The 26,198-nt window shown below is 44.0% G+C and overlaps 1 protein-coding gene across 3 annotated transcripts in view; it reads right to left on the reverse strand.

Annotated features, from left to right (window-relative positions):
• Positions 1 to 26,198, reverse strand: part of NAALADL2 (N-acetylated alpha-linked acidic dipeptidase like 2) — a 770,720-nt gene that overhangs the window by 317,431 nt on the left and 427,091 nt on the right. For all 3 annotated transcript variants that reach the window (XM_028731603.2, XM_028731602.2, XM_028731601.2), the window contains 2 exons: positions 12,160 to 12,430; positions 2,862 to 2,981 (listed from right to left, as the gene is read on the reverse strand). In XM_028731603.2, coding sequence (XP_028587436.2) covers positions 2,862 to 2,981; positions 12,160 to 12,430 — 391 coding nt within the window. The remainder of the gene's footprint in view (positions 1 to 2,861; positions 2,982 to 12,159; positions 12,431 to 26,198) is intronic.

Consider the following 26,198-nt stretch of genomic DNA (forward strand, 5'->3'; position numbering starts at 1 on the left):
AGTTCTCAACTGGCTATTCCTTTTTGTGCTATATTCCTTTCCATTACAGTACTGAGTTTCAGTGGCTGAGACACCCACAGTGTATCAATGCAGCTGGAAGCCTCAGATTTTGGAGAGAGTCCAACAGAGCTGGTAAGATCCCAAAAGCTCGAGGTTAGACAGGCAATGTGTTATGCTGAGCTTCACCTCAGGGCATGTCTGAATCTCCAACAGGACAAGTAATGATGTCTGAGATTGAGACTGAGATTTCTGATCTCAGATCACATGACAATAGGAGACAGCCATCTCCAGCTACTACTGGAGTTCATTTCATTTCATATTTTTTTCTCTGGCTCTTTGCCCTTTCCCTCCTTGTAATATCTGCTGCTGCAAACTTTGTAAAATGATGCCACAGGAGACTGAAGTGTGGAGCACACAGATTTTGCTTAACACCGTGCAACTCTTAGTACAGCTGCTGTAAAGCAGCATCTGTCAGAGGTTGTAGTTCTCTGCAAAACTGTCTTCGGGAAAATCAGGGTTCTAAAGGACATGACTACCTGCCTAAGAGTCTAGAACAGCACCCCGTTGCATAGATTTCCCCAGCCTGGAGTGAAACAGAAATGATGCCAGAGACGCTAACAATCAGATGATTGTCAGGGCTTGTAAACTGGATGGGCTGGTCTGACTCAATATAAAGGAGCTCCAGTTATCAGGCTAACTGGACCTAATGCCACATGCCACAATATAGACAGGTTCAAGCATTTAACTGAAAGCACCCCACAGCAGGGGTGGGCAAGGGTGCTCAACATTCCTGTGCACACTGGAGCCAGCTTTCCTATAAATGAGCAGGAAAAGTTCTGGAGGGAGACTTTTGTTCATATTTGCTTGAACATGAGTACAGCCCTCTATGCAATCAGGGTCTTAATTTTATCACGGTTCCCAGTTACACAGGCAGTTCTAGGTGCATTCGAGCAAACCTGAGTAAAATCTCCACGCAGACCTTCCCTGTTCAATGCAGGGACGTCAGGGACTGAGAGCAGCTGAAGGTGGGATGAACAGGTGAGGCCAACATTTGTCAAAGGGGTGTCATTGGGACAGAGCTTGGATGCTCCCACACTTGCTTTTAAACATTGCATGTTCAGGAGAATGTGTGAACAGAGTTCAGATGATATCTAATATAACATGTACAGTGGTACCTCGGTTACAGATGCTTCAGGTTACAGACACTTCAGGTTACAGACTCCGCTAACCCATAAATAGACTCCACTAACCCATAAATGGGACGCGGGTGGCGCTGTGGGTAAAAGCCTCAGCGCCTAGGGCTTGCCGATCGAAAGGTCGACGGTTCGAATCCCCGCAGCGGGGTGCGCTCCCGTTGCTCAGTCCCAGCGCCTGCCAACCTAGCAGTTCGAAAGCACCCCCGGGTGCAAGTAGATAAATAGGGACCGCTTACTAGCGGGAAGGTAAACGGCGTTTCCGTGTGCTGCGCTGGCTCGCCAGATGCAGCTTTGTCACGCTGGCCACGTGACCTGGAAGTGTCTCCGGACAGCGCTGGCCCCCGGCCTCTAGAGTGAGATGGGCGCACAACCCTAGAGTCTGTCAAGACTGGCCCGTACGGGCAGGGGTACCTTTACCTTTTAACCCATAAATAGTACCTTGGGTTAAGAACTTTGCTTCAGAAATTGCACGGCGGCGGCGCAGTGGCAGCAGGAGGCCCCATTAACTAAAGTGGTACCTCAGGTTAAGAATGGTTTCAGGTTAACAATGGACCTCCGGAACGAATTAAGTTTGTAACCAGAGGTACCACTGTATACAGTGAAGCCTCGGGGTACGTTGCCTTCGGCTTACGTCACCCTCGGCTTGCGACTGGCGCAAACCCGGAAGTACTGGAATGGGTTACTTCCGAGCTCACACCATTCACACAAGCGCAGAAGCGCTAAATCGTGCAGCATGCGTGCGCAGACATGACGCTTTGGGTTGCGTCATTTTCGGGTTGCAGCTGGGCCTCCGGAATGGATCCCCACTGTAACCTGAGGTTCCACTGTACTCAGAAGCAAGTCACATTGTGTTCAAAAGGGTTAAAAAGTAAAAAGTTAAAAGATCCCTGGATGGTTAAGTCCAGTCAAAGGCAACTATGGGGTTGCGGCGCTCATCTTGCTTTCAGGCCGAGGGAGCCGGCGTCTGTCCACAGACAGCTTTCTGGGTCATGTGGCCAGCATGACCGAACTGCTTCTGATGCAACGGAACATCGTGACAGAAACCAGAGTGCACAGAAACACTGTTTACCTAATTGTACTGGCGTGCTTTCAAACTGCTAGGTTGGCAGGAGCTGGGACAGAGCAACAGGAGCTCACTCCATCATGGGGATTCAAACTGCTGACCTTTGGATCAGCAAGCCCAAGAGGCTACGTGGTTTAGATCACAGCACCACCTGTTTACATCCAGGTCAGTGTGCACAGGTATTATAACCCCCCAAGCTTGTGTTTTAAACCAGCCGTAAATGGGTTTATCTTATCTTCTTCACTCTTAGTGCTGTTTTCTTAAAACAAATTTCTCCTGGAAGCAGAGTATGCATCAAACTTTTTTCAGCATCCCCCTTTTCATCAAACTGAAATGTGTTAAACATTTATTTTGCCTTTGCAAAAAGAGAAAGAGAAAAGGAGCTAGCCAGTCACACTACGTCATAATCCTGTGAGAAAAACTGGGAACACAGGTAACGAAAATAAAGCCAAAAACTGCAGGAGGCGATTGCTGCAAAGAACCAATTAAATACAACTTTAGGTGAGCAAGTCACAACAAGGTGTCATCATAATGGTTGCAATTTGAAAACCAGAAAAAGGAACAATTCATTAGGGTAAAATTGCATTCATGCCACAGCTTACCTTATACAGCAAAGGCAAACGTCCTAGCTTCAGAAGCGCAATTTTCCTGGAGACATTTGCAGTATTTTGGATCCTGAGCAAATCTTCTGCAGTCCCGTACTGCACATCAAATACTTCAGCCTGTATAAACAGAAATAGATGCTATTTATTAGTGTATTCTTTCTCAACACGTTGAGGATCAGACAGATGGTAGCTACCAAGAGGCAATTCACAAGCAGTATAGGGTGGCAATCATGTTATTACACAGTGACAATCATATTTGCTGTTTGATTTACATGTGGCTAAACACGCCTACGTGGTATCTGCACCAGTCCGTAGGTGTTTGCAAACACAAATATTTCATTTGTATGTGCTACATTTATATAAATATAGACAAAGAGCCTAAATATAGACAAAGAGCCAAAAAGTAATGTGTGTAGCAGCCTTCAATGAGAAGCAGTGGTGTCATTAACCACAGACCTGCGGGGAGCAAAATATTGGGTGCCATCCTGCCCTTAGCAGTGCAGACACACTTGCTCACTAATGCCTGTCTGCTGCCTTGGATTATACAGTCATACCTCGGGTTACAGACGCTTCAGGTTGCATTTTTTCGGGTTACGGACCCACCGAAACCCGGAAGTACCAGAACGGGTTACTTCCGGGTTTTAGCACTAAGTTGCACTTCGCACATGTGCAGAAGCGTTGAATTGCAATCCGTACATGCGCAGACGCGCCACTGTGGGTTGGCAACGCTGTGGGTTGCGAACATGCATTCCGCACAGATCACGTTCGCAACCCGAGCGTCCACTGTAGTACTCATCTGACCTCAGTATTTGCCTCCATGACAGTCTAAAGAAGTCTAAAGCCAGCAGTAGTTCTTTACCTAGCCTGCCAGCTGTGTTTTGTCATAGCAACTTAACAACTTGGGACCAGTTTACCTATGAGATCACTTTGCACCGCATGTGCCCACTCGACCACTTCGATTGGCGGGATTGGCACAACTGCAAGTGCCACATAAGACCTGTTCCACATATATAAGAACACAATTATTTAATGTGGCAGAACATTTTATCACATGTGGTGGACATGTAGGTAGCTAAGGACTTTGGGGAGATGATTTATAATGAGTTGAAATAGATATTTAAGGTAACTTTCCAAAAAAGACTGGAAGTTTTTTTTTACTAGGGATAACTAGAGCAGAAAATCGTGTCCTCCCTAAAAGAGGGCACATGTTGCGGTGAGACCTGGAGACTGACCTCCTGGTTGTGGGTGGGTATATTGGACAGCCACAACACCCGATTGGTAGGTCCCTCGTTGCTGGGTTTAATCTGGCCAATGGGGTGCAGTCTAAATGGATTGAGGGACCTATATATACCTATGCACGTGACCCAGAGCTTTCTGTTTCAGCTCGTGCATCGGAACACCCACCCACCTCTCCCTAATTTTAGGGCATTTTGCGATTGACCTTGCTATGTCGTCGTGTGTCCTCTGTCATTGGGACAGGGGCACGGCAGGAATTTCCCCCACTTGGCTGATGGGTTGTAGCCATTTGGGTTTCACCTGCTGTGTAGCAATTCGTAACAACTTGTAAGATTGCAGATAGGCTCTGGTTCATGTGATAGGGATGGGGGATCGGTCTCACCATCCTTATGTGAAGGGTATTCCGTTAAAGGAATCCAAGGACTCAACTTTTTTAGTCAACCCCCGAAAGGGGACTGTGCCCATGCCTGAGTCCAGGGGAGCATCTGGGAAGTGAATAGAGTCTGCTCCCAGGCTTTTCACCTGCCTCAGGTGTTCACCCTTGGCTGGCCTGTGATAGAGCTCTGGGTCAGCGCTACCTGCAAGGGTGTAGGGAGCTAGTCAAACCAGAGCCTATGCAACCACTCACTTTTCTGTAATCAATCAAGTTGTGGCCTAAATTCTGCCAAAAAAACAAAACTGAAATTGGAGTCAAATGTGTCTTTATTTAGGGGAAGGTCTCTGGGTCTGAACACGCAAAACAGATAAATCTATTTCTTTACGCAACCACAGCAGCATGAATGGCAGCTGAGTTTACAAATTATGGTAAAAGTTTCTGAACGCAGTGTGTGAGCTTGGAGTGGTCAAACTCAGACATCCTCTCTGATCAAGTTCACTTAGTGGAAGAGAACAAACAGTGGAAAGAAGGCTAATGAAAGAACTTTATCAACTGTCCATCACCAGACATGAGGGAGCGTGACCTGGTCAGGTCTAGAAACAACAGCATACTCTGTGGTCTTAACCCCTTTATGCATTTAACTAGAGTTAAACATGCTAGCTGTATGAAACTGCATTTTCTACAAGACTGGCTGCTGCCATGATTTCCAAAGAAGCAGACTCTAGTAACTGAATGCTTATGCTGCAGTAAATGTTTTAGTCTTTAAGGTACAGTACAATATTTTTGTTGTATTCATCTAGTGCCCCTTTCAGTACATTGGTAGGTGTGAGAAAACAAGGACTGATATTTCTGGTCCTTAAACGATTCTCAGGTGGTTTGTGGTCTATACAAGACACTGTAATGGAAAAACCTAAAAATGCATATGTATGATGCAAGTGTTTCCTGGAGACAGGATGTTATTCCTGTTAATAATGTATTCCACACTTACAGTACACATGGTGCTAATGCACTTTTGTAGTGTGTGTACTTTTGTACAATAAAATAAAATAATCCAACCATAATGAATGGAGTGGATTCTGTAATGCTTTTAGCTTTCACTTCTGCTGATGTTAAAATGGTATAATCCTGATCTTTATACATTCTGAATATGAAAGCAGAATCGCTGGTGGTAAAGTACAGATAAACTGCTTTCCTTGAGGGGAAAAATAATGCTATTTGAAAAACAAAGAGGAACACAGCCTTTTATCAGCTGTAGAAAAAAGAACACTTGTGTGTTTGCTTTAGATATGCCAAGGTAAATCCTCTTATACCTAAAACTGTGGCGCTGCTAAACACTTTGATTCATCCATTCAAATGGGGTGCTTACTCTCTAAAATGCAATCTGTGGACTGAAAAGCATATGTATCTCCAGCAAAATCCAGCTTTGCACTAGATGGAATGAATAAATGGCTTTCTTAGAATCAGAACAACAAAAGCTTTGATCAAAGAATGCATTAATAGGGGTGCTCCCGTACTTTTCTGAAGATATAGCTAGGGCACCTTTATATTTGTAAAATTGTTTTGTTGCATCCTTCCATGTAATTTGAGAACCTCTGGGATTGGTCTGATTTCTGCTAGGAGTGCTATTGCTCTCTACATCTTAACTCAGGTTCAAAGTTCAAAGTTCCTCTCCAGGAAAACAAAATTGCTAATGGTTAACAATATTGTCTCATAATCTCCCTCCTCCATGTAGTGAGCATGAAGAAGACGGAGACATGCTATTGGGTGCCAAAGAGGAGGCAGAACTGCTGAACACCAATTTTGCCTCTGTCTTCACTCAAAAGCAAAATAGTGCTCAACCTGGTGATAACAGAATAAATGATCTAAGGAGAAAGCTACAGCCCAAGATAGGAAAAGAGGTGGTAAGGGAGTACCTAGCTATTTAAATGAATTCAAATCTGCAGGGCCTGATGAGCTGCATCCAAGGATATTAAAGGAGCTTGTGGATGCCATCCCACAGCCTCTGTCTATAGTCTTTGAAAATTCTTGGAGAACAAGTAAGGTTCCTTCAGACTGGAGATGGGCAGGTGTTGACTCCATCTTAAAAAACTGGGGGAAATAAGACCCAGGTATCTACTGACTGATGAGCTTGATGTTGATACCAGGAAAGATCCTAGAACAGATAAGTAAATAGTTGGTATGTGAGTACTTAGAAAAAAGGATGCTGCGATTACTAAGACCCAGCATCGGTTTATCAAAAAACAAGTCATATCAGACAAATCTCATTTCATTTCTTTTCTTTTTCTTTTTTCTTTTTTGATAGAGTTACAAGTTTAGTGGATCAGGGGAATGCTGTGAATGTAGTGTATCTTAATTTCAGTAAGGCTTTTTCAAAGTCCCCCATGATATTCATCTGGAGAAGCTGGTAAAAGGTGGACTGGATGAGATAACTGTTCATTAGATTTGTAGCTGGTTGAGTGACCAAACCTAAAGAGTGCTCATTAATGGTTCGTCATCATCCTAGAAAAAAGTGACAAGTGGGGTGACACAGGGTTCTTTCCTGGGCCCACTGTTGTTCAACATCTTTCTAAATGACTTGGAGGAAGGAATTGAAGGAATGTTCATCAAATTTGCAGATGACACCAAAGTGGGGGGCATAGCTAATGTTGCAGAAGACAGAATCGGGATTCACTATTATCTTCACAGATGGGAGAACTGGGTCTGAATGAACAAAATGAATTTCAATATGGACAAATGTAAGGTTCTGCATTTAGGCAGGAAGAACCAGATGCACAAATATAAGATGGGGCACACCAGGCTTGCCAGTAATACATGTGAAAATGATCTAGGGGTCTTAGTAAAGGTAAAGGGACCCCTGACCGTTAAGTCCAGTCATGAATGATTCTGGGGTTGTGGCGTTCATCTTGCTTTACTGGCTGAGGGAGCCGGCGTACAGCTTCCGGGTTGTGGCCAGCATGACTAAGCCGCTTCTGGCGAACCAAAGCAGCACACAGAAATGCCATTTACCTTCCCACTGGAGCGGTACCTATTTATCTACTTGCACTTTGACGTGCTTTCAAACTGCTACGTTGGCAGGAGCAGGGACCGAGCAACAGGAGCTCACCCTGTTGCAGGAATTCGAACTGCCGACCTTCTGATCAGCAAGCCCTAGGCTCTGTGGTTTAGACCACAGTGCCACCCACGTCCCCTAGGGGTCTTAGTAGACCACACATTAAACATGAGCCAACAGTGTGACACAACAACAATAAAAAAGAGTCAATGCTATTCTAGGCTGCATCAACAGAAGCATAGTGCCCCGATCAAGTCATAGTACCACTATTTTGCCTCAGTCAGACCTAAAGTCCCACCACAGTTTTAGAAGGCTATTGACAAACTGGAATGTGTGCAAAAGAGGGTGACCAAGTTGATTGAAGGTCTGCAATATAACTTAATTGATATGCTAGTGCAAGCATTAGCACTAGTGAAATGGGTTTTCCCCTATGTGCACTCCATGCCATCCCCAATTTTTATCCATTGATTGCTTTCTCCTCCAAGAATTTGTCCAATCCTCATTTAAAGTCATTCCAAGTTGGTGGCCATCACTGTTTCTTGTGGGAGTGAGTGACTTCTCTTAACTATTTGCTGCATGAAGTACTCCCCCCCCCCATATCCTGAATCATTTTGATAAAATTCTATCATGCCTTTTCTCTAGACTAAAAAGTCCAAAATGCTGCAACCTTTCTTCACAGGGGAGTTGCAAGATTCAAACCAGGAGCTCATATATTCAGCCTCAGTCTTAAAGGCACCACACAGTACAAAGTGGGGGAATTTGCTGGAGGTGAAGAAATCTGCAATGCTCTTTGCACTGCAATATGTCTGGGACTTGATGAAGTGTGCTATTATGACAGTCATTTGAAGGCACTTGCTATTTTGAATCCACCAAGTTTATTTACTGCCTGATTTTGTCTCCTATTTTACCTGATCTTGAAAATCAATGTGCTTATGATTTCATCGGGGGCGGGGGGGGGGGAGCTGGCAAAGTTCTGGCACAGAAATTTGTGTTTCTATTTCAACTGGAGCATTTTCCTGAGTTTCTCCCCCCCCCCCATCCTCCACTGCTCTCTCTCAGCTATTAATGTACATTTCAGAGGCTCATATCCTTTCAGAGGTTAAACCTAATATGTCTGAGATTGCCGTGCTCTTTGTTTCGCAGGATCTGACAGAACTCATTGAAAGCTCGGGGAAATATATTTACATTTTCTTTAATATTTGACATGATACAAAGCTTTATCCTTAGAAGAAAAACTACAGAAGAGAAAAAACCCCATAAAAAGTGTCGTTAGCAAATAAATATATCTGAAGTAAAATGTAAATGGTGCTAAAAATGTAAAGGAAACATAGCAAAAGCAATCCCCCTCCCACAGGCAAAGTCTTATTGGGCCTTATATCTCCTAGATAACAAACCTGGCCATTTTTCATTGGACTAGGAGCTGCTAGAAAAGGAAGAATTGGTTCTCTATTATCTTTCAGTTTATCCTCTCCCCTAAAACAAGAAGGCGCCTAAACTTATCATGTTGGATATATACATCTCATTAATGGACTTTAACATTTTACTTTTTTACAGATAAGCAACAATGGAGATTAACCACCTCTATACAATATTTAAATCGGCATGTTCCTATAGAGTGAGGGCTTTGGCCTCCTCTTAATGTGATCGTCCATCTCCAGATTCTCTCTCTGCTTCCACTGTGTTTCACTTCCATGTGAATATACACAACACAACAACACAACACAAACCCCTCCAACTGGGCAAGCAAAAGGCTTTTTCATAGTTCTAGGAAACATTCCATTCAGGGAAAAGCACCCTGGGGGGTCTCAAGGGTTGGATGGAGAGACCAAGAGGGTCACATTCAATTCATGGACCAGAGTTCCATCAGCCCATTTGGTGTTAGTGCTAACAGCTAAGTTGTCCCATTTTGGTATGAAAAGGTCTTAAGGCCAGTGCTGAGCAGGAATCCATGGTATGGTGAGAGGAATGGTGATGTGGTCTCAGAAAGGTCCCCATGGTTACTGCTTTTGTAGGTACAGGAAAAAATGCAGCTGTTTTTATATTACTAGGGCTATTCTGTTTCTGTTCCAAATTATTTTCTGTAATGTTCAATTGGAAACCCCTCTCTGGAAATGGCTACCCGCTGAATGCCTTTCGTTATGGACTCATTTTTGAGGCTGCCAGAAGTTTATTTTTTAAGAGCTTGGCTCTGTTTGCTTTTCGTTAAACATGATGCAAAATACCACACAAAATATGCACTTCTGGCAATGTGATGAAAGATATCGTTGAAAAGTTGTGTCGCAGAAAATTCTGAAAGCGTTTTTAGAGGGAAATGCTTTCTGTACTGGGAGTCTGGAGAAAAGAAAGATTTTCCAAACTCCCTTCGTATTGAGTTATAATTCATGAGGCTTTCTAGTCACAAACACAACGCATCAAGAAGTAATTCTTTTCCCTCCCACAGACCTGAAATATGATGAATCATCTATTTTAATGTGCATTTCACAAGCAACAGGGTCGCGATCTGCGAAATCATACACTGACCCCACCTGTTATTATAATGGGGTAAACACTGTCACTTTGCCAGCCTACAGCAAATTACATAGAGGTAGCAAAAGTGGGTCATCCATCACTGGCACTAAGTTTCTTTTCAAAAAGAAGATTTCATATACCATGCCTGCCGTTCAGACTGTTACTAGAAAGCACAAATTGGGAGATTCAGGTACAATATGGCCACAAGATGAATGGACATGACAGGCTTTCAAAGAAGCAGAGTGCGGCTGTTCTACAAATAACATTGTCAGAAACCAAAGCAGTCCTGCCGTGAGTGTCTGGCAGTGAGCCACATTTTGTACAGCCATTAATAGCTCTTTCTGCTGGTAGTTCAAGTGAAGAAAAAGACAACAGCAACAGGGATAAATCAATTACATGCAACTGGATGTGTATGTGTGTGCATTTGTGTATGTCTGTGTCTAGGTTGGAGTCGGTGGTGGTAGTGGTTTGAGTGTTAGACTAGGACCTCAAGTTCAAACCTCTACTCATTGAGTGAAACTCACTGGATGACATTGGGTTAGTCATTGTCTTTTAGCCTAACCTACCTTGCATAGAATCACAGAACCAGAAAATTGTAGCAATGGAAGGGACCCCAAGAGCTCCCTAGTCCAAGCTTCTGCAATGCAGGAATCACAGCTAAAGAATCCATGGCAGATGGCCATCCAATCTCTGTTTAAAAACCTCCAGTGAAGGAGAGTCCACCAGCCATTGATGCTGCCATGATATACAGTACAAGGATTGCAAATTATATGCAGACTTCTCCATAGACTTCAAAATAACTCTTTGATCTGATTAATGCCCTGATCTCAAAGATCTAAGCAGCTTTGGCAGCTTGTAGAGTAGCTTGCACCAACACAACATTAACTGCCTTGATTCAGATGGTACAGAGGTGTAATTAAGTAAACTGAAGTGGTAGGACTTTTCTCTGCTGAAAGCCGTAATTCTCTGTACACTTCCAGGAGGCTATTATGCAGCATGCTTTCCAGATGGATCTTCAGTTCTGGAGGCCTACAGAGATTTGGAACACACATTTCCCAAGAGCAGGTGTGGGTGCTTATAAATTTATCTTTCCCCCCAAGCTCCTTTTCTATGTACCAGATGAGGATTACAAACCCTCCGGGCTTGGACTGTTCATTCCGATGCTCTACTCTGCACCTAGCACTAAATAAATGTTAAATAGCAGTAGCAGAGATTGCCATGTGTGTGCAGTTGTGCAGTACCTGCAGATGTGCCCAGCTGAGAAAATCACTCCCCTAGAGCAAATGATAACATCATGTAAACCAAATGTTTCTGATGTTTCAGGTTTGGGTTTCTGCCTATTCCAGGCCTGTGGCTGAACATTATCATGCATCACAGCCTAGTAAGCATCTTGGTTCTGCACTCCTGACTAGATGAGATTGCAGAAGTTTCATGTTGTTAAATATGGACTGGCTCAATCATGTAGGAAGGAGGTGGGTCTCAAGAGTTCCATTTTAAGAGCAAAAGGGAAAGCATAAGTGAACAATGGTCATAGTTCAGTGGTGAAGGGCAGGGAATAAATTTAATTAATAATAATAACTGAAATCAATAACATCATTTCTACCTAATGAGAGGCAGGTTTGTTACCTGTCCTGCTGGACAAAATGGTAGAGGGAAAACTGAGGACTGGGAGCTTTGCACACAGGTGTTGTGCCATCGATCTATGGTTCCTCCACATTCAGGTAAAGGCCAAACCTCCAGGTTGCAACCCAGCGGTCCTCAAAAACTTCATTTTAAAGGAATCTTTTGAAAGGTATGGTGGTGCTTAGCAGAGCTGCCTCATCAACTATAATCAAAGAATTTAAAAAATCCATCAAATGCTATTGACATGAATCTAAAAGAAGGCAGTTGACTCACCAAAAATATGAAGAATTCCAGCTTCCACTTAAAAAGGTATAAAACATAAACAGAGATGGATCATGCCAAAAATTGAGTCATAAAGCATACTATATCTTAAACCCACACCTACTTGGCTTCTTTTGAGCCTTGCAAACAATACATCATCCCATTGGTTTAAATCTAGATGGAAGCTGTTTCTTTCTATTTCCTCCCCCCACCAAAATGACAGAGACAAATGGTTACATTACCGTGAGAGTTCCTTTGGCAGAGTAAGCAGCATAGGAGTAGAGAAGGTCTTGACTGTGAAGCATTTTGGTCTCTTTGCTACACAGCTGTCCATTAGGATAAAAGCATTCACCAGTGCTATTCAGAGTCACTGTATTTGGAGAAGCGCCCGGCAGGTCAAGGAGGACAGAGTAATTTACGAGCTGGACATCTTCAAGGCCATAGGATGTCCACTGAGCCAGCAGCTTCATTGCAATATCTCTATCTTCTTTCCCACGCAGCTGTATCAAATCTCTGACAACAAAGAAACAACAACAGAAGTACTCGATTAACACGTTGGATTTCTCCAATACCTCTTCACTTTTCTGATAAGAAGCCTCTGATTTTATTTGTATGATGCCTAGAATCTAGAAAGTTTATTGTGCCTAATTCTCCAACCATCTTATCACAAGAAGCAGGTGGATATATCACATTAAGAATTTCAGGAGGCCCATTGTATTAGCCCAGTCTTCTGGTTGTTTTGTAAAACTTGACGCTAGTCTTCCAAGAATATAGGATCACCCATCTGGACAAACAAAAGCTAACATCATCTACGAGGAAAACAAGGGACTCGTTCAGACATGGATGCTTTTAGGAAGCTGCCCTCCTGGTCAGTGGTGTAGCATGGGTGCAAAATTCTGAGGGGGTGCAACCAAGTGCCCCCATACAGGCATCGGCTTCCATAGAAATCCACACCCTAGCAAAGGCAGCAGAGCAGCTCAGGCCCACAGAGAGCGGACATGAATGGAGCAAGGCAGGCAGCATAGTCTGCAGTGGTGGAGCTTCATGCTTCGGTACCAGGGGCAGAGAGCAGGCGGGGGCGTGGCTGGCGCATGCCCTGGGGGCATGGCGTGCCACCCACAGGGGCATGGCACGCGTCCTGGGGGCATGGCACCCAGCACAGGGGGGCAGCCATGATAGCACCCCACTGGGATCGTGGTACTGGGGGCGGTGTGCTCCCCCTGCCCCCTCTTCTTCCACCAGTGATAGTGTGGTGCTCTTCCCCACGGGCATCAGGGGGATTTTCCCACCAAAGGCTGTGTCAGCCAGATGGGCTCTCCCCCTGCAGGCTGAGCAGCACAGCCCTGCTTGGCTCTGGTGGGGGGCGCTCCAGTAGTGTCCAGTAGTGTCAGCAGCTTACCTGCCCAGGGCGCCAGCAACCCACGCTACGCCACTGCTCCTGGTACTCTCCTGATGTTTGGGACTACAACTGCCATCAGTCCCAACCAGCATAACCAATGGGAGGCACTGGGTTGGAGAAAGCTGTGTTTTGTTCCTAGAATTAAGATAACAAAATAGCCTCTCTCTTTTTGTTAAACGTTTTCCCCCAAATTGTCCCTTGTTATGAGTGGAGATGCCTTTTCACTAAATGTAGCTGAAATTCTCTGCAGCTGATGGAAGTGAAAGGTCAGAATGGGGTGGGTAGACAATGCCCAGTCAGCTGCTTTAAGGAGGAGAACGTGGTTGGTATACTTCTTAGGAAAGTGTCCTTTATACAAAGATCTGAAGAAACATTATCTGAAGCTCCTAACATTAGGACTTAGCAATGATTCCCCCTTTAAGGGTCTTATTGCACCAACAAACTTGCATTTAAAGCAGGAGAAGTTCTAGTTCCTTCCTGGAGACCACTGTCTCTTGGAGGAATCACACAATGAACTTTTGCCCATGCTTCAGGTCATATGAGCTCTGAGAGTTGGGAGAACCTTCAGAATGGTCTTTAAGACAACATGAGGAGGGGCTGATTTAATGAGAAATGCAGAGAACCTATACACATATGGGCGCATGAGGGCACATGGGACTCTTAGGATATTATCCACCGTGTACACACAGCATGCATATGAGAGAACACAACAGATCCTATCTTGTTCCGGCCCAATAGCCAGAAACCCATTTTAAACAAATGAGAATGACATTCACCATCTGTGGCCTATTTTAATACCAAATAAAACACACACACACACACGTTTGAAATGAAGTGGGCTTATGTTAAAGACTTGTGAGCTCTTTTCAAGAGGAATAATAGTCAAAGGTCAACTCTTTGGATTTAATCTTTTCCACTTTATCTCCAATAAGTCTTCAAACAGACTGCACAAAATAGACAAGTTAATCCAATCACTAGTACATTACAAGCTAGTGATTTCATCAGCTATGCCCTTTAAGGCAATGACACAAACTTGGACAGTCCCAAAACGCACAAAGTCGTTTGATTAACACAATTGCTACTTGAAGACCCACATTTCCCACAGGTATTGGAAGCATTAATAGAATAAATAATGGAAGTGAACTCATCCCATACAAATAAGATTGACGCAGTTCCCATCAGCCTGCACTTTGCTTCAGTGAGGGAGGTAGTTTTAAATGAAGAGCACAATTATGAAATTGTTCCTTTCACTATGAAATGAACGATGCTTTCCACTCTGTAATTAAATCAATACGCTATTGAAACTTTAGTGACAATATCCTTGATTGAATTAAAGCAACACAAGTGCATTCCTTATTTACTTCATAATTCCTTTTACAGAATATTTAAAAATCCTGATGCAAATCGTGCTCTAAGCTTTATTAAAACAAATCAGCAGGTATTAAGTGTTTTAATGACTCTTGGGAATATTTTAATCTAGCAAACAAACTCTTCAGAAGTTCTACTAGCAAGGCTAAGGCTGTGATCCTAAGCCTTCTTACTGAGAAGGATATCCTTTTAGACCAAGTTGAATATAGCAAATATGTTCAGGAGCACTGGGTTGTAAATGACCCACGTACTTCAACTTCACTGTTCTTGAAGTTTAAAAGTGATCTGCCATGGCCTTTGAATCATGCAGCAATCCAGGATCAGAGTCAGGGGCTACAGAGGCACCAACACAGGGCTCTGAGCCAGCTGCTGTGCCTGGGGCCATCAGATAGGAGCCCTCAGAAGAACCTCCCATACCACAAGGACCTGTAGGACCATTGCCAAGACCCTCACGGGTGCCTTCCCTTGTGCCTGAGGAATCAATGCCTTTCACAGTAGATTAGTCCAGCAGCACAGGACACACACCAGGTGGGAGGCAATGGAATGGAGAAAGGGTGTCCATCTTCAGGTCAGAAGGTTGGACCTTTCAGAACCTTAAGTTCTCCACATGGGGATGGAGCCTAGAAGAGGTAGTTTGGAGGCACGGGTTTCAAAGGCCTGCTGCCTTGTCCTGTGGATCCAGCATCTGACCAGAGCACAAAATGATCCTTATACTGAATGAGGACACAGTTTAGCTAAAGTTGGGTCTGGGTTGCCTTGGCAAGATAAAGTGACTAAGAAATGTAATTAATAATAATATAAAATAAAAAGTGAGCCCTCACTCAGTTCTATTGTAAGCTATAGAAATTCAGTTAATTGCAATTTCAATTTAACCCATTCTTTTCAACAGGATGTAAGAATAGCTGCATTTAGCTGCATTGGTGCCCATGGTGTTCATTTGATCTTTATAGGCTGGTTGACACATACATCTTGATTTCTCATTGCCTGAGTATTCAGCACTTGGTGATAGGATTTGAATATGTGAGCATGTTTCAATGTAGTGGTAGAAGAATATGACTCATTCTCACATATGCAAGTCACCCCTCGATTCTGCAGTGATCAAGCAAATAACATTCCAGTGTGATTCAATCTTTGTTATACAGGTTTGATACAACGAACCACTGCATGACTAGGGTAGCCATATTTTGAAGAGCAAAAAAGAAGACACATTTACCGACTTCTACTTTTAACCAAGGATCGCTATGACAACTCTATCCATGAAAAGGAGGGTGTGTCCTGGGAAAAGAGGACATATGGCAACTCTTTGTCAAAGCAGAAGATGTAAATTCACAATGTAAATAACCCCCAGCAACATTTAACTAAAGGATGGAAGGAAGTTGGGAATTCAGATGAATTTCCAATCTACATGATAAAGCAGGGGTACCTAGCATGGTGGCTTCCCAAAGATGGTGAACCAAAAGTTCCATCAGTCCCAGTTTGCATTGCCAAAAGTCAGGTTTGTTGGGAACTGTAGTCCAGCAACAACTGTAGGCCACCATGTTGTTAGGAGGGAAGGAAGGAAGAATGAAATTCTTTTCCTTTGTATCACTATAATGTCAAGTAAATATTAAATTCAAGCATTATTCTTGCATGGAAATAAGATGCTTTGCATTCTTTTCTGCAGAATATTGTGTTGTTTAACCCAATGGCTGTCAAAATTGTGTTCTAGGGAATTCTGGGGTTCTTGATTAGGATGAGTAAAACACAATCTAAATTCACTTGTGGCTGTGTCAAAGGCTTACTGGTCTTCGTGACAATGTGTACCTCATAATCTGTTGCCACCCAGAGAGGTTCCTTGGCCAGTAGGTTTACACGGAACATGTTTCCTGGAGGTAGAAAGTTTGAAAACCATTGGTTTCAGCTACCCAGAGATGAATCACAAAGGATTATAGTTCACAATCTACACCATAAAGCTTCAGCAATCTGAATGCTATTGTGTAAAGCAGTAAAGAGGCTGGAAGCCTCCTGAAGGGGATAAAACAATTTGTCTGTACAGCTCATCAGCGCTCAACAGTTATAAGGCTAGGATTCCCTGCCAGCACAGCAGCGTGACAGCCCCAAAAGGTGGAGGGATATGGCTTGTCTCTGAAGAAAAATGAACACTTACAGTACCCAGGCATTTTGATATAAAATAGGCATTAATGGAGGGAGTGAATTGGCTGAACCAGCATGCCTGGCATGCAGCGAGGAATAATTTGCTGCCGCTGGATCTTTTCTTACTCTTGCTTCATAAAACATACAAATGAAACTGACCAAAGGAAAGTGGTCAGATGGGGGTTGCGGTCCGCATTTTAAAACTGGGGGGTAGGGCTCCCACTTTTTCCATTGCAAGAAATGCAACCTTATTCCTAGGTTGGGGTAAGCTGGGTTGGCATGCAACCAAGGAAACGGGGGCAATTGGCAGGCCCCCAGCTGGCTCCAGCCCACTGGCCGGTGTGCCGGGCGAACTCCAGTCCTTGGTACAGCATGAATCTGCGACCCAAGTTTCAGAAGCTAGGGCACGCTACTAAGCAGAGTAAACGCTGCGCAAACAGAAATGGCAGAAGAGGCTGTGTAAGCATATTTACAAGTGTAAAGGTAAAGGTAAAAGGGCCCCTAACCATTAGGTCCAGTCGTGGCCTACTCTGGGGTTTCGGTGCTCATCTCGCTTTATTGGCCGAGGGAGCCAGCAGACAGCTTCCGGGTCATGTGGCCAGCATGACTAAGCCGCTTCTGGCGAACCAGAGCAGCACATGGAAACGCCGTTTACCTTCCCGCCGGAGCAGTACCTATTTATCTACTTGCACTTTGGCGTGCTTTTGAACTGCTAGGTTGGCAGGAGCAGGGACCGAGCAACGGGAGCTCACCCCGTCGCAGGGATTCGAACTGCGACCTTCTGATCGGCAAGCCCTAGGCTCTGTGGTTTAACCCACAGCGCCACCCACGTTATTCAGCGTACATCAGAACAAAAGGAAACATGTCTGATCTTCGTGTCCAAAGCAAGACAACTAAAGCAAAAGCTATACACAAACAGAACTTCCTAGCAAGCTGTGCTGGAGTGTAAACAGACATGTGACACACAACAATCATGCCTGTTCCTTAAGGTGGAACGAAATATCCCAACAAGCTGAACCAATGGCAGAACCTGGTGACTAAAAGACAGAATAAAGCAGACCAGATGTGGAGCCAGGATGCCTCAGAACTAAGCGAGAGGCAGCCCATGAGGCTGGAGCCAGAGACAAAAATAATTCCACTGGCTAAGCATTTAAACAGAGGGCTTCATAGCCATTCCCATCATGGGGAAACAATGGCCAGCCTGCATGGGCAGAGTGGGAACACTTCCTAAGGTGTATCTAGGAAGATGCTCCAATTTGTCCCCCAAGTGGTTCTCAGAATAGCCATTTAGAGAGCTGAGAATCCTATCCCAACACCAGCAACTCACTACAAGAGTTTCTAATGAGATGTCCCAGGGCACCAGTGTGTCAGAGAGTACCTCCTTTGGCATCCAAAAACTATCAGACTATAGAGCCCACTCCCACGGAAGGCAGTGGTGGCCACCAACTCAGACAGCTTTAAAAGAGGATTAGATAAATTCATGAAGAAGCCCTCATACTTCCCCTGGGCTTCCAGGTCCACAGGAACAGAAGATGCTAGCCAGGAGTTTCAGGACTGCTGGCAAAGTGTCCAGCTCACCACATGTGAATACAAAGGAGAAGCCCACGTGAACTTCTTCCTGGATCAGGGCCAGGCACAGAACCAAGCAGGGGATGGAGCCTCCAGCTCCTGCAGAAACTCTAAGCTTGAACTGAATAGTTTCTGGAGCAACAGCTTCCAAACATTTCTGAAACATATCTCTTGAGGTACTGGAATGTAAGCTGAAAATTCCAGCTAAGGTGTAAGTGTATTGGTGTGTTGGTAGGGTAGGGAGGAAAACCTGTAGAGGCTTATGGTCTCCAACTCACATCAATCAGAGCCAACATGGCTGATGGTCAGGAATGATGGTAGTTGTAGCCCAATAGCACCTGCTGTGCCACCAATTCTGTAGAAGAAGAAGAGTTTGGATTTGACATCCCGCTTGATCGCTACCCGAAGGAGTCTCAAAGCGGCTAACATTCTCCTTTCCCTTCCTCCCCCACAACAAACACTCTGTGAGGTGAGTGGGGCTGAGAGACTTCAAAGAAGTGTGACTGGCCCAAGGTCACCCAGCAGCTGCAGGTGGAGGAGCAGAGACACAAACCCCGTTTACCAGATTACGAGTCTACCGCTCTTAACCACTGCACCACACTGGCTCCTGATGGTCAGGAATGATGGTAGTTGTAGCCCAATAGCACCTGCTGTGCCACCAATTCTGTACTCCTGACCTAAGGCATTCTGAGCTGTGAAAATCCATTTGCACATGGAAGCCACCAAGTGATGAAAATCAGGGTTGTTGTTGATGCTTTTAACCATGCCTAATGACTGTGTGAACCCTGTAAGGCTCCCAGAGCCACAACACTGCTATTAAAGGGCATTTATTCATATGGATTTCTGTCTGACTGGAGCAGGAAGAGACCTTGCTGAAAACACTTCCATAGAGCTATTGTTTTTCTATAAAGGTGCCTTATGGGCAGAAATCCCATCAAAAACTGTCACCCAGGAGTGAAATATGCTTGTGCGATTCTGCGCCTGCTTTTCAAATACTACTTGGTTTTTTTTGGGGGGGGGGGTATGTGTGTTTTAAATTATTTTCTCCTTTCACTTGACGTGATCCATGTTTGAACTGACATTTCTGTTTAGCTTTTCCTCGAGTCTAATTGTTCAAGAAATAACAGTAGGGAGTTTGTGTGCATGTGTGTTGCAAATGAACTGATCTTTATTTAGGAGGGAAATGACAGCATGTTGGAATGGGAAGAGAGACCGTAAATATACTGTGTATTCATTCCCATCTTGTCAAGCCCCTCTGGAGCCAGAAAGCACAGCTCTCTCACACACTCCCTCCCCACACTGCCTCAATATCTGCCTCGTATGGTTTCCCCCCCTTTCCAGGGGAAAGATACACAAGACAGATGATAAGCAATATCTTAACTCTCCTCCAACACAAAAAAGTACACAGCTTGATCCATCAAAAAGCCAGTAACTGACATTTGCACAAAGCACCTCAATTAATCCACGGCGTCACCATTTAGAAAGATAAATCTCTATCAATGAGTGGTTCTGTGAAAATACGCTACTCTCCCCCTACCCACCCCCCGCTGTCAGCCCCCCTACTCTACTGCTTTTCAGGAAAGTAGCATAATCTGGGATACAATGATGGCATGAGTCCATATAGACGCTTAATCTAAATATAGCTACTTTGATTCCTCAGTGCTCAACCCCTGATCTCAATCATTTTCTGTGCTTTAAAAGGCTGTGATACTAAATACACAGGCAACCCTATCCTACCACAGGCTGCTTTGTGTGTAAATAATTGCAAAAATACAGGATCGTGCCGCAACAAATATAATAATAATAATTGCTGCTCTTCGCCAGCAGGTTCCAGGCCAGGTTACAATATAAAATTAAAAACAGATTAAATGGATTACAGAAAAAGAGTGAACCTGGAAAACACACATCACAGACAAAGGAAGTGTGTCATCAGTATTTGCCAAAAGCTGTAAAGTGGAGAAGCCAGACACACCATTATGGAGAGGGAATTCTGCGATTTAGGGGCTGCCACAGAGAACGCCCTTTTTTGGGTTACCCTTCTAGCTTCTGAAGGAGGTACAGTAGAACTACAGAGAGGGTCCCTCTGCTGGTCGTTACATTTGGGAGGGTCTGTAGGGAAGAGGGGGGCCTTTCAGATATGTGGGGTCTAAGTCCTGAATGCCAGCAGCCTTCCTGCCCCCAGCAAGGGAGGCAGAACTATCCAGTTTGCCCTACTGGCCTCTGAAAATGATAATAATCCTGGGCAACATGGCAAGACCTGCAATGGTGCAGCTAGGTAATTTGAGACTTTGGAATTAAAGATGGGCAAGGTCCATAGCTTAGTGACAAAGCATCTGCTTTGCACTTAAATGGCTCCAGGTTCAATCCCCACCATCTCCAGGTATGGCTGCAAATGTCTCCTGCCTGAAACCCTGGGAAGCCATTGACAGTGCTGAGCTAGACCAATTACCTGAGACGGCATAAGGCATATTCCAAGATGTCTTAAATTGGCCTTGTGTCCTGAGCCACCATTTTATTTCTGCCTCCACCATCGTTCCCCATTGAGCCAATACTAGCCAGTTGCTCATTTCTAGTAAAACGCACAATCTCAAAGGTCTGCTGAGATTTGCACTAGGATTACCCTTGTACCTTTGAAGCGAACACTTTGTTGGGACAGATAGTGTGTTCAATTCTGGCTCACTGCCAAACCCAGCAACTTTTACAAAAAAAAATATTTTTAAAAAAAAAACCACACACAAGAGGTTCTACATCCATGACCCTGGTTTAGGATTAGAGGCAACCTCTCACCAAGCCTAAATTCACTTTGGTATCTGCTTCAAAACCTGTTTGCTTTAGTCACCAGACTCTCTCTTCTCCTTTTATTTAAAGCATTTTATTAAAAGCATCCTTAACCTGTGATCCTTCCCCCCAAAAAAAGAAAAAAAAAGAAAAAAAAGAATTTTCTCTCTCAATGATGATCCAAAGTGCAAAGCTAACTGACTGTCTCGCTGCTTGCTTAATTATCTAGTGCAGTAGAAGTTGACAATTCTTGTCAGATGGTATTTCTCTCCCACGGTTCACCAAAGACAGTACTCTTTTTTTAAAAAAAGTGATTTTTTTCCCTGCCTTCAGAACAGCAACTGCAAGATCATACTACAGTAGATAACAAGAACAGTTCCCACATTTGTTGCTTCCATTATTTCACAGACTGTGAAATTATTCAACTTTGGCTATCAAAAAGCAGCAAAATGAGAGAGCCTTTGAATTATTCACACCAGAGTAAGGGCAGTTTATTGAGAGTTAGGGGGCACTCTCGGTCATTTTTCATATATCTTAGGAGTTTAGGTAAATGGGTTGCTTTTTGTTGGAAGAAGGGAAACCCTCCTACTTCTTCTTTTTTTAAAAATACACTCCAGAGAGACTGGCCACATTCACACCATACATTTAAAACATTCTGAGACCCCTTTCAACAACCATGGCAAAGGTCTGAGCAATGATGGTGGGCTAAAATGATGCCTTTTGTCCATCTAGCTCAGTATTTTCCACTCTGTCTGGCAGTGGGTCTCCAGGGAAATCTCCTAGTCATCCCTTGAGATCCTGTGGGTTGAACCTGAGACCTTTTGCATGCTCTGCCACTGAAACACAGCCCTCCCTCCCCACCACACACAGGCAGTGAACCAGAGGCAACGGGCAGTATCCAACTAATTTGTTCCATCAGTGCAAGAATTTCTGCTTGCGCAATGGAATTTTCCCCTCTGTCTTCCTGCTGCACTCCCCATATCTTGTTCTGGTTTCCCCAAACCCTTCAAAGCAGATTTGGTGAGGGCACAGAGAGAGGAGCTAGGGGCAAGGAGTTGCATTATGTAAGGAGAAATCCTTGCACTGAAGGAATGAGTTTGTTGGATATCCCCCAATGAAATGTTGCAAGGCAAAATGTCATAGTGGAAAGAAAGAGGGAGTTGTCTCCTCCTCCTCCTCCTCCTCCTCCTCCTCCTCCTCCTTTTCTTAGTTAAAGCACTGACCTAAACAGCCTTCAAAAACATTGTTTTTTCTCTCCCTCTCCCCAATTCGCCCACTTCTACTTTCCTGGAAGACCATAGGTAACATGCTAACTCTACAATCCTATGATTCCTCAATGAAAGTTGCTAGCAAAGTAATCAAGTCCAGGCGACATCTTTGGCTTCCTGAGTCAGTTTCATTAGTTCAGATACAGGAAAGGACTCTGCATATATCTGAATAGCAGTCAAAGGTTTTTCCTGCAGCTTTTTATTTGGGAGTGAGGGTGGGGGACACACATGCATGGCCACTGATCATAAAAGCCCTGAGCCCTGTTAGCCCAGCTGGTGGTATCCTTTTGCTTTTGTCCCTTTCAATTCCTAATCATTCCTCATCTCCTTGAATTGAGGAACTGATTAGATCGCATTGCTAAGTCAGAATGCTTGTGGGGTTATGCTCACAGCTAATGGCAATTTTTTTATTTTTTTGGTTTAAATTGTATGATTTAACTCCTTTTAAAAATGGCCTTGGTTTCTGGTGAACAGTGATGGAATTCAGAAGTGCAGCTCAGTAATTGAAATCCTTGAGAGAGAAAAGGGGAGGTTGATAATTAAATAGATGCACTGTTAGCAGCTGACTGTATGCAAATCTTCGGAAATCACAATGATCTCGGGGTTGTATTTTGTTTTTTAGAAGAGTGAATAGCTGCTCAGATAAATACTTTAGATTTGTGTGCCTGCATTTCAAAATAATTTCATTTCCAGCCAATGGGGCAATACACTCTTAAGCATATTGCGTAAGAAGATGAGCCTTATCTGGGGCATAACCTCCATCACTCCACAGGCAAAAGCAGAATCACGCTTGTCAAGTCCCCAGTCTCAAACCACTGATTTCTCTCCCCTCCCCTTCACTATTACATGTTGCTGTTGGCTATTCACTGCCAGCTGCAAGCTGAATTCATATACACTACAATAGCTTGTCTTCCAGTAATTTAAAACCCAAGAGGGTGATTGTTCTTTTGGTAAAGACGTACTAGAAACAGTATCATTGTCTTGCACTATATTATCAACAGTTTGGAAATATACCTCAGCAGCTGCAGGGCGTGTGTCAAATGGAAGGCTGTGTGAGCACAACATAGTCCTTTCATCTCCATGCCCATGTGATTTACCTCCATGTGCATTAGATCAGGGGTGGGGGACCTTCTTTCAGGGCGACTCTCATGCCTCTGGTGGGCAAAGCCAGAGGCAAAAGGAAGTAGAACAAAGGTCTGTCTTTTCCCATTGTGAAGTAGGCTACATTCTTGCCATACAAAAGCCAGAGGTTTCTGCACACATGTCTCAGATCTTTATCCAGGAAAGCAGGAGGTATTATCCCAGTTCAGTGACTTATTTCTGCATGGCAAAAGCACTCAAGAAGGGCACAGAGTTGGGGCATAGCCCAGACGGCAGCCTGGGAAATTCCTGAGGGCCAGATATAGGAGTTTGAGAGCCACATTTGGCCCACAGGCCTGAGATTCAGCACACCAGAAACAGAGAATATTCCTAAAGGAGGAATGAACCTTGGCAAACAAAGGCAATGACTTTTTGATGTGTGCAAACATGACACTTGGAAGTGACCAGAAAATGCCACAAAAATGTCACTCAAAAGGTGGAACTGGTCCCTCTGATGTGTGCTGGGGTCTGGAATGTAATCCCTGCACAAAATGAGTATTTCCTGTAATGACTGAATGTAATTTGCTGCCTGATAAGTATCGTATGTTTGTGCAATATGGGTATTTGCAAGGTTTGCTGCATTCTTACTTTATATTTTTAGGTATAAATTAAAAGGGGATAAAAGGGGGGTGCATGTGGCACTGTGGTCTAAAGCACTGAGCCTCTTGGGCTTGGTGATCAGAAGCTCGGCGGTTCGAATCCCTGCGACGGGATGAGCTCACATTGCTTTGTCCCAGCTTCTGCCAACCTAGCAGTCCGAAAGCACACCAGTGCAAGTAGATAAATAGGTACCGCTGTGGCAGGAAGGTAAATGACATTTCCATGTGCTCTGGCTTCTGTCACAGTGTGCCGTTACACCAGAAAAGGTTTAGTCATGCTGACACATGACCTGGAAAGCTGTCTGTGTACAAACACTGGCTCCCTTGGCCTGAAGCGAGATGAGCGCTGCACCCCATAGTTGCTTTTGACTGGACTTAACTGTCCAGTTGGTTTGTATAAATATATAAACCATCCAGTCAGTGTATGTATGTATGATGTGTGTGTGTGTGTACGTGCGTAGATATAGATATAGATATAGATATATAGATATAGATATAGAATTTGTACCCTGCCCATCTGACTGGGTTTCCTAGTTTCCTGGTTGTGGTATGTACATATTGCCTTTTTCTGAGCAGCCATAGAATCTGTTGATATTTTAACTGAGCTACCCGCCACAACCCCAATCCTGGACTCCTAACTGTAGCTAAGAGATTGGATTGCATTGTATCTGTTCAAAGCTATAAGTAGACTCTCCAACAGAAGGATCAATTGGACGTAGCCTTTTGTTTCCCTCTTCTTCACACCCGGGCTGAATTCATACATTTAGTTGCAAAGCAAAAGTTTAGGACAACATTGGAAAGGTTCCTCCAAAGCGCCAGCTGCGTACACAAAATTAGAATGTTAAGGCAAAGTTTGATTAGATAACACTGCAGTAAGAGGAAGAGCAGAGATAAGTGAACAGCAGCATGCAGATGTTTGGAACTCCAAATTAAGATTTTCAAGATGCCCCTGTAGTATTAAGTGTGCTTTAATGTGCAATCACCTGAATTGCTTTATCTAAAGAAGAAATGGGCCAGAGTAGAATGTGAATGTTTAATCTTAAAGGCCAGATGGCAGTGGCTGTTGCTAGGCATTAAAGAGGAAGCTGAGCTACTGAGAAACGGCAGCATCAATTAAGCTGTGCAAAACTAAAGCAAAGCCATTACTTGCCAGAGTTAAACTTCGCTTTACTCCTATGGCTCATTCTGTCTGAACAAAGAAATCATGAGTGTTAGTTTGTGCTTGCAGTGACACTTTGAAAACAAATCGGGAGAGAGGAAAGGAGAGGGAAACCAGGGACATCCATAAAAGTGGTACTCAGAACTGCACTGGGGAGTACAGATTTACAAGGGAGCTGTATTTCCTCATTGCAGAAAGCACGAAACATTGGCCTGGTCCACTTTTTATTGCTTCTGCACATTCCCTGAGGCGGAGAAGTCATCTACCAGCTAGCTGGGAAGCAGATGGGGTCTGGGAAGCAGTATGTCATTAGTTATTAGCATTAATGACCATTCTATTCTGAATACCAAACAGTGAAGGACAAGGATACTGGCATTGTTATATTTTAGCTCCACATTTCTAGAAGCCTCAGAAACATTTCCTGTCCCTCCAAGGTCAGAGGATAAAGAGCAAGGCTGTAAAACAAATAAATGGTACTGTATTTCAGAGAGAGAGAGAGAGAGAGAGAGAGAGAGAGAGAGAGAGAGGTGGGAAGCGAAGAGGAAAAAATTGAGGTGTGGGCCTGCAGGGGCAGGGTTCACACACTCTAAGGTAGGTTTATCTAACAAGTTCCAGACTTCCTCATCCTGGTGCGTACTCCCTCCCACAACCACCCAGAAAGTCAGGACCGATTTGACAACTGAAGACAGGCAAAAGAAAGTACTTCTTCACACAACGTATTGTTAAAAGCATTTGTTCCCACAGGAAGCAGTGACTGCCATCAACTCAGATGGCTTTAAAAGACGATTAGACAAATTCATGGAGGATAAGGCTACCATATCCTACAAGTGTCCTGGAAAAACTGGGACATGCCATTTCCCCCCCCCCC

The sequence above is a fragment of the Podarcis muralis genome, chromosome 6, assembly GCF_964188315.1.
Source record: "Podarcis muralis chromosome 6, rPodMur119.hap1.1, whole genome shotgun sequence".
NCBI lineage: Eukaryota > Metazoa > Chordata > Lepidosauria > Squamata > Lacertidae > Podarcis > Podarcis muralis.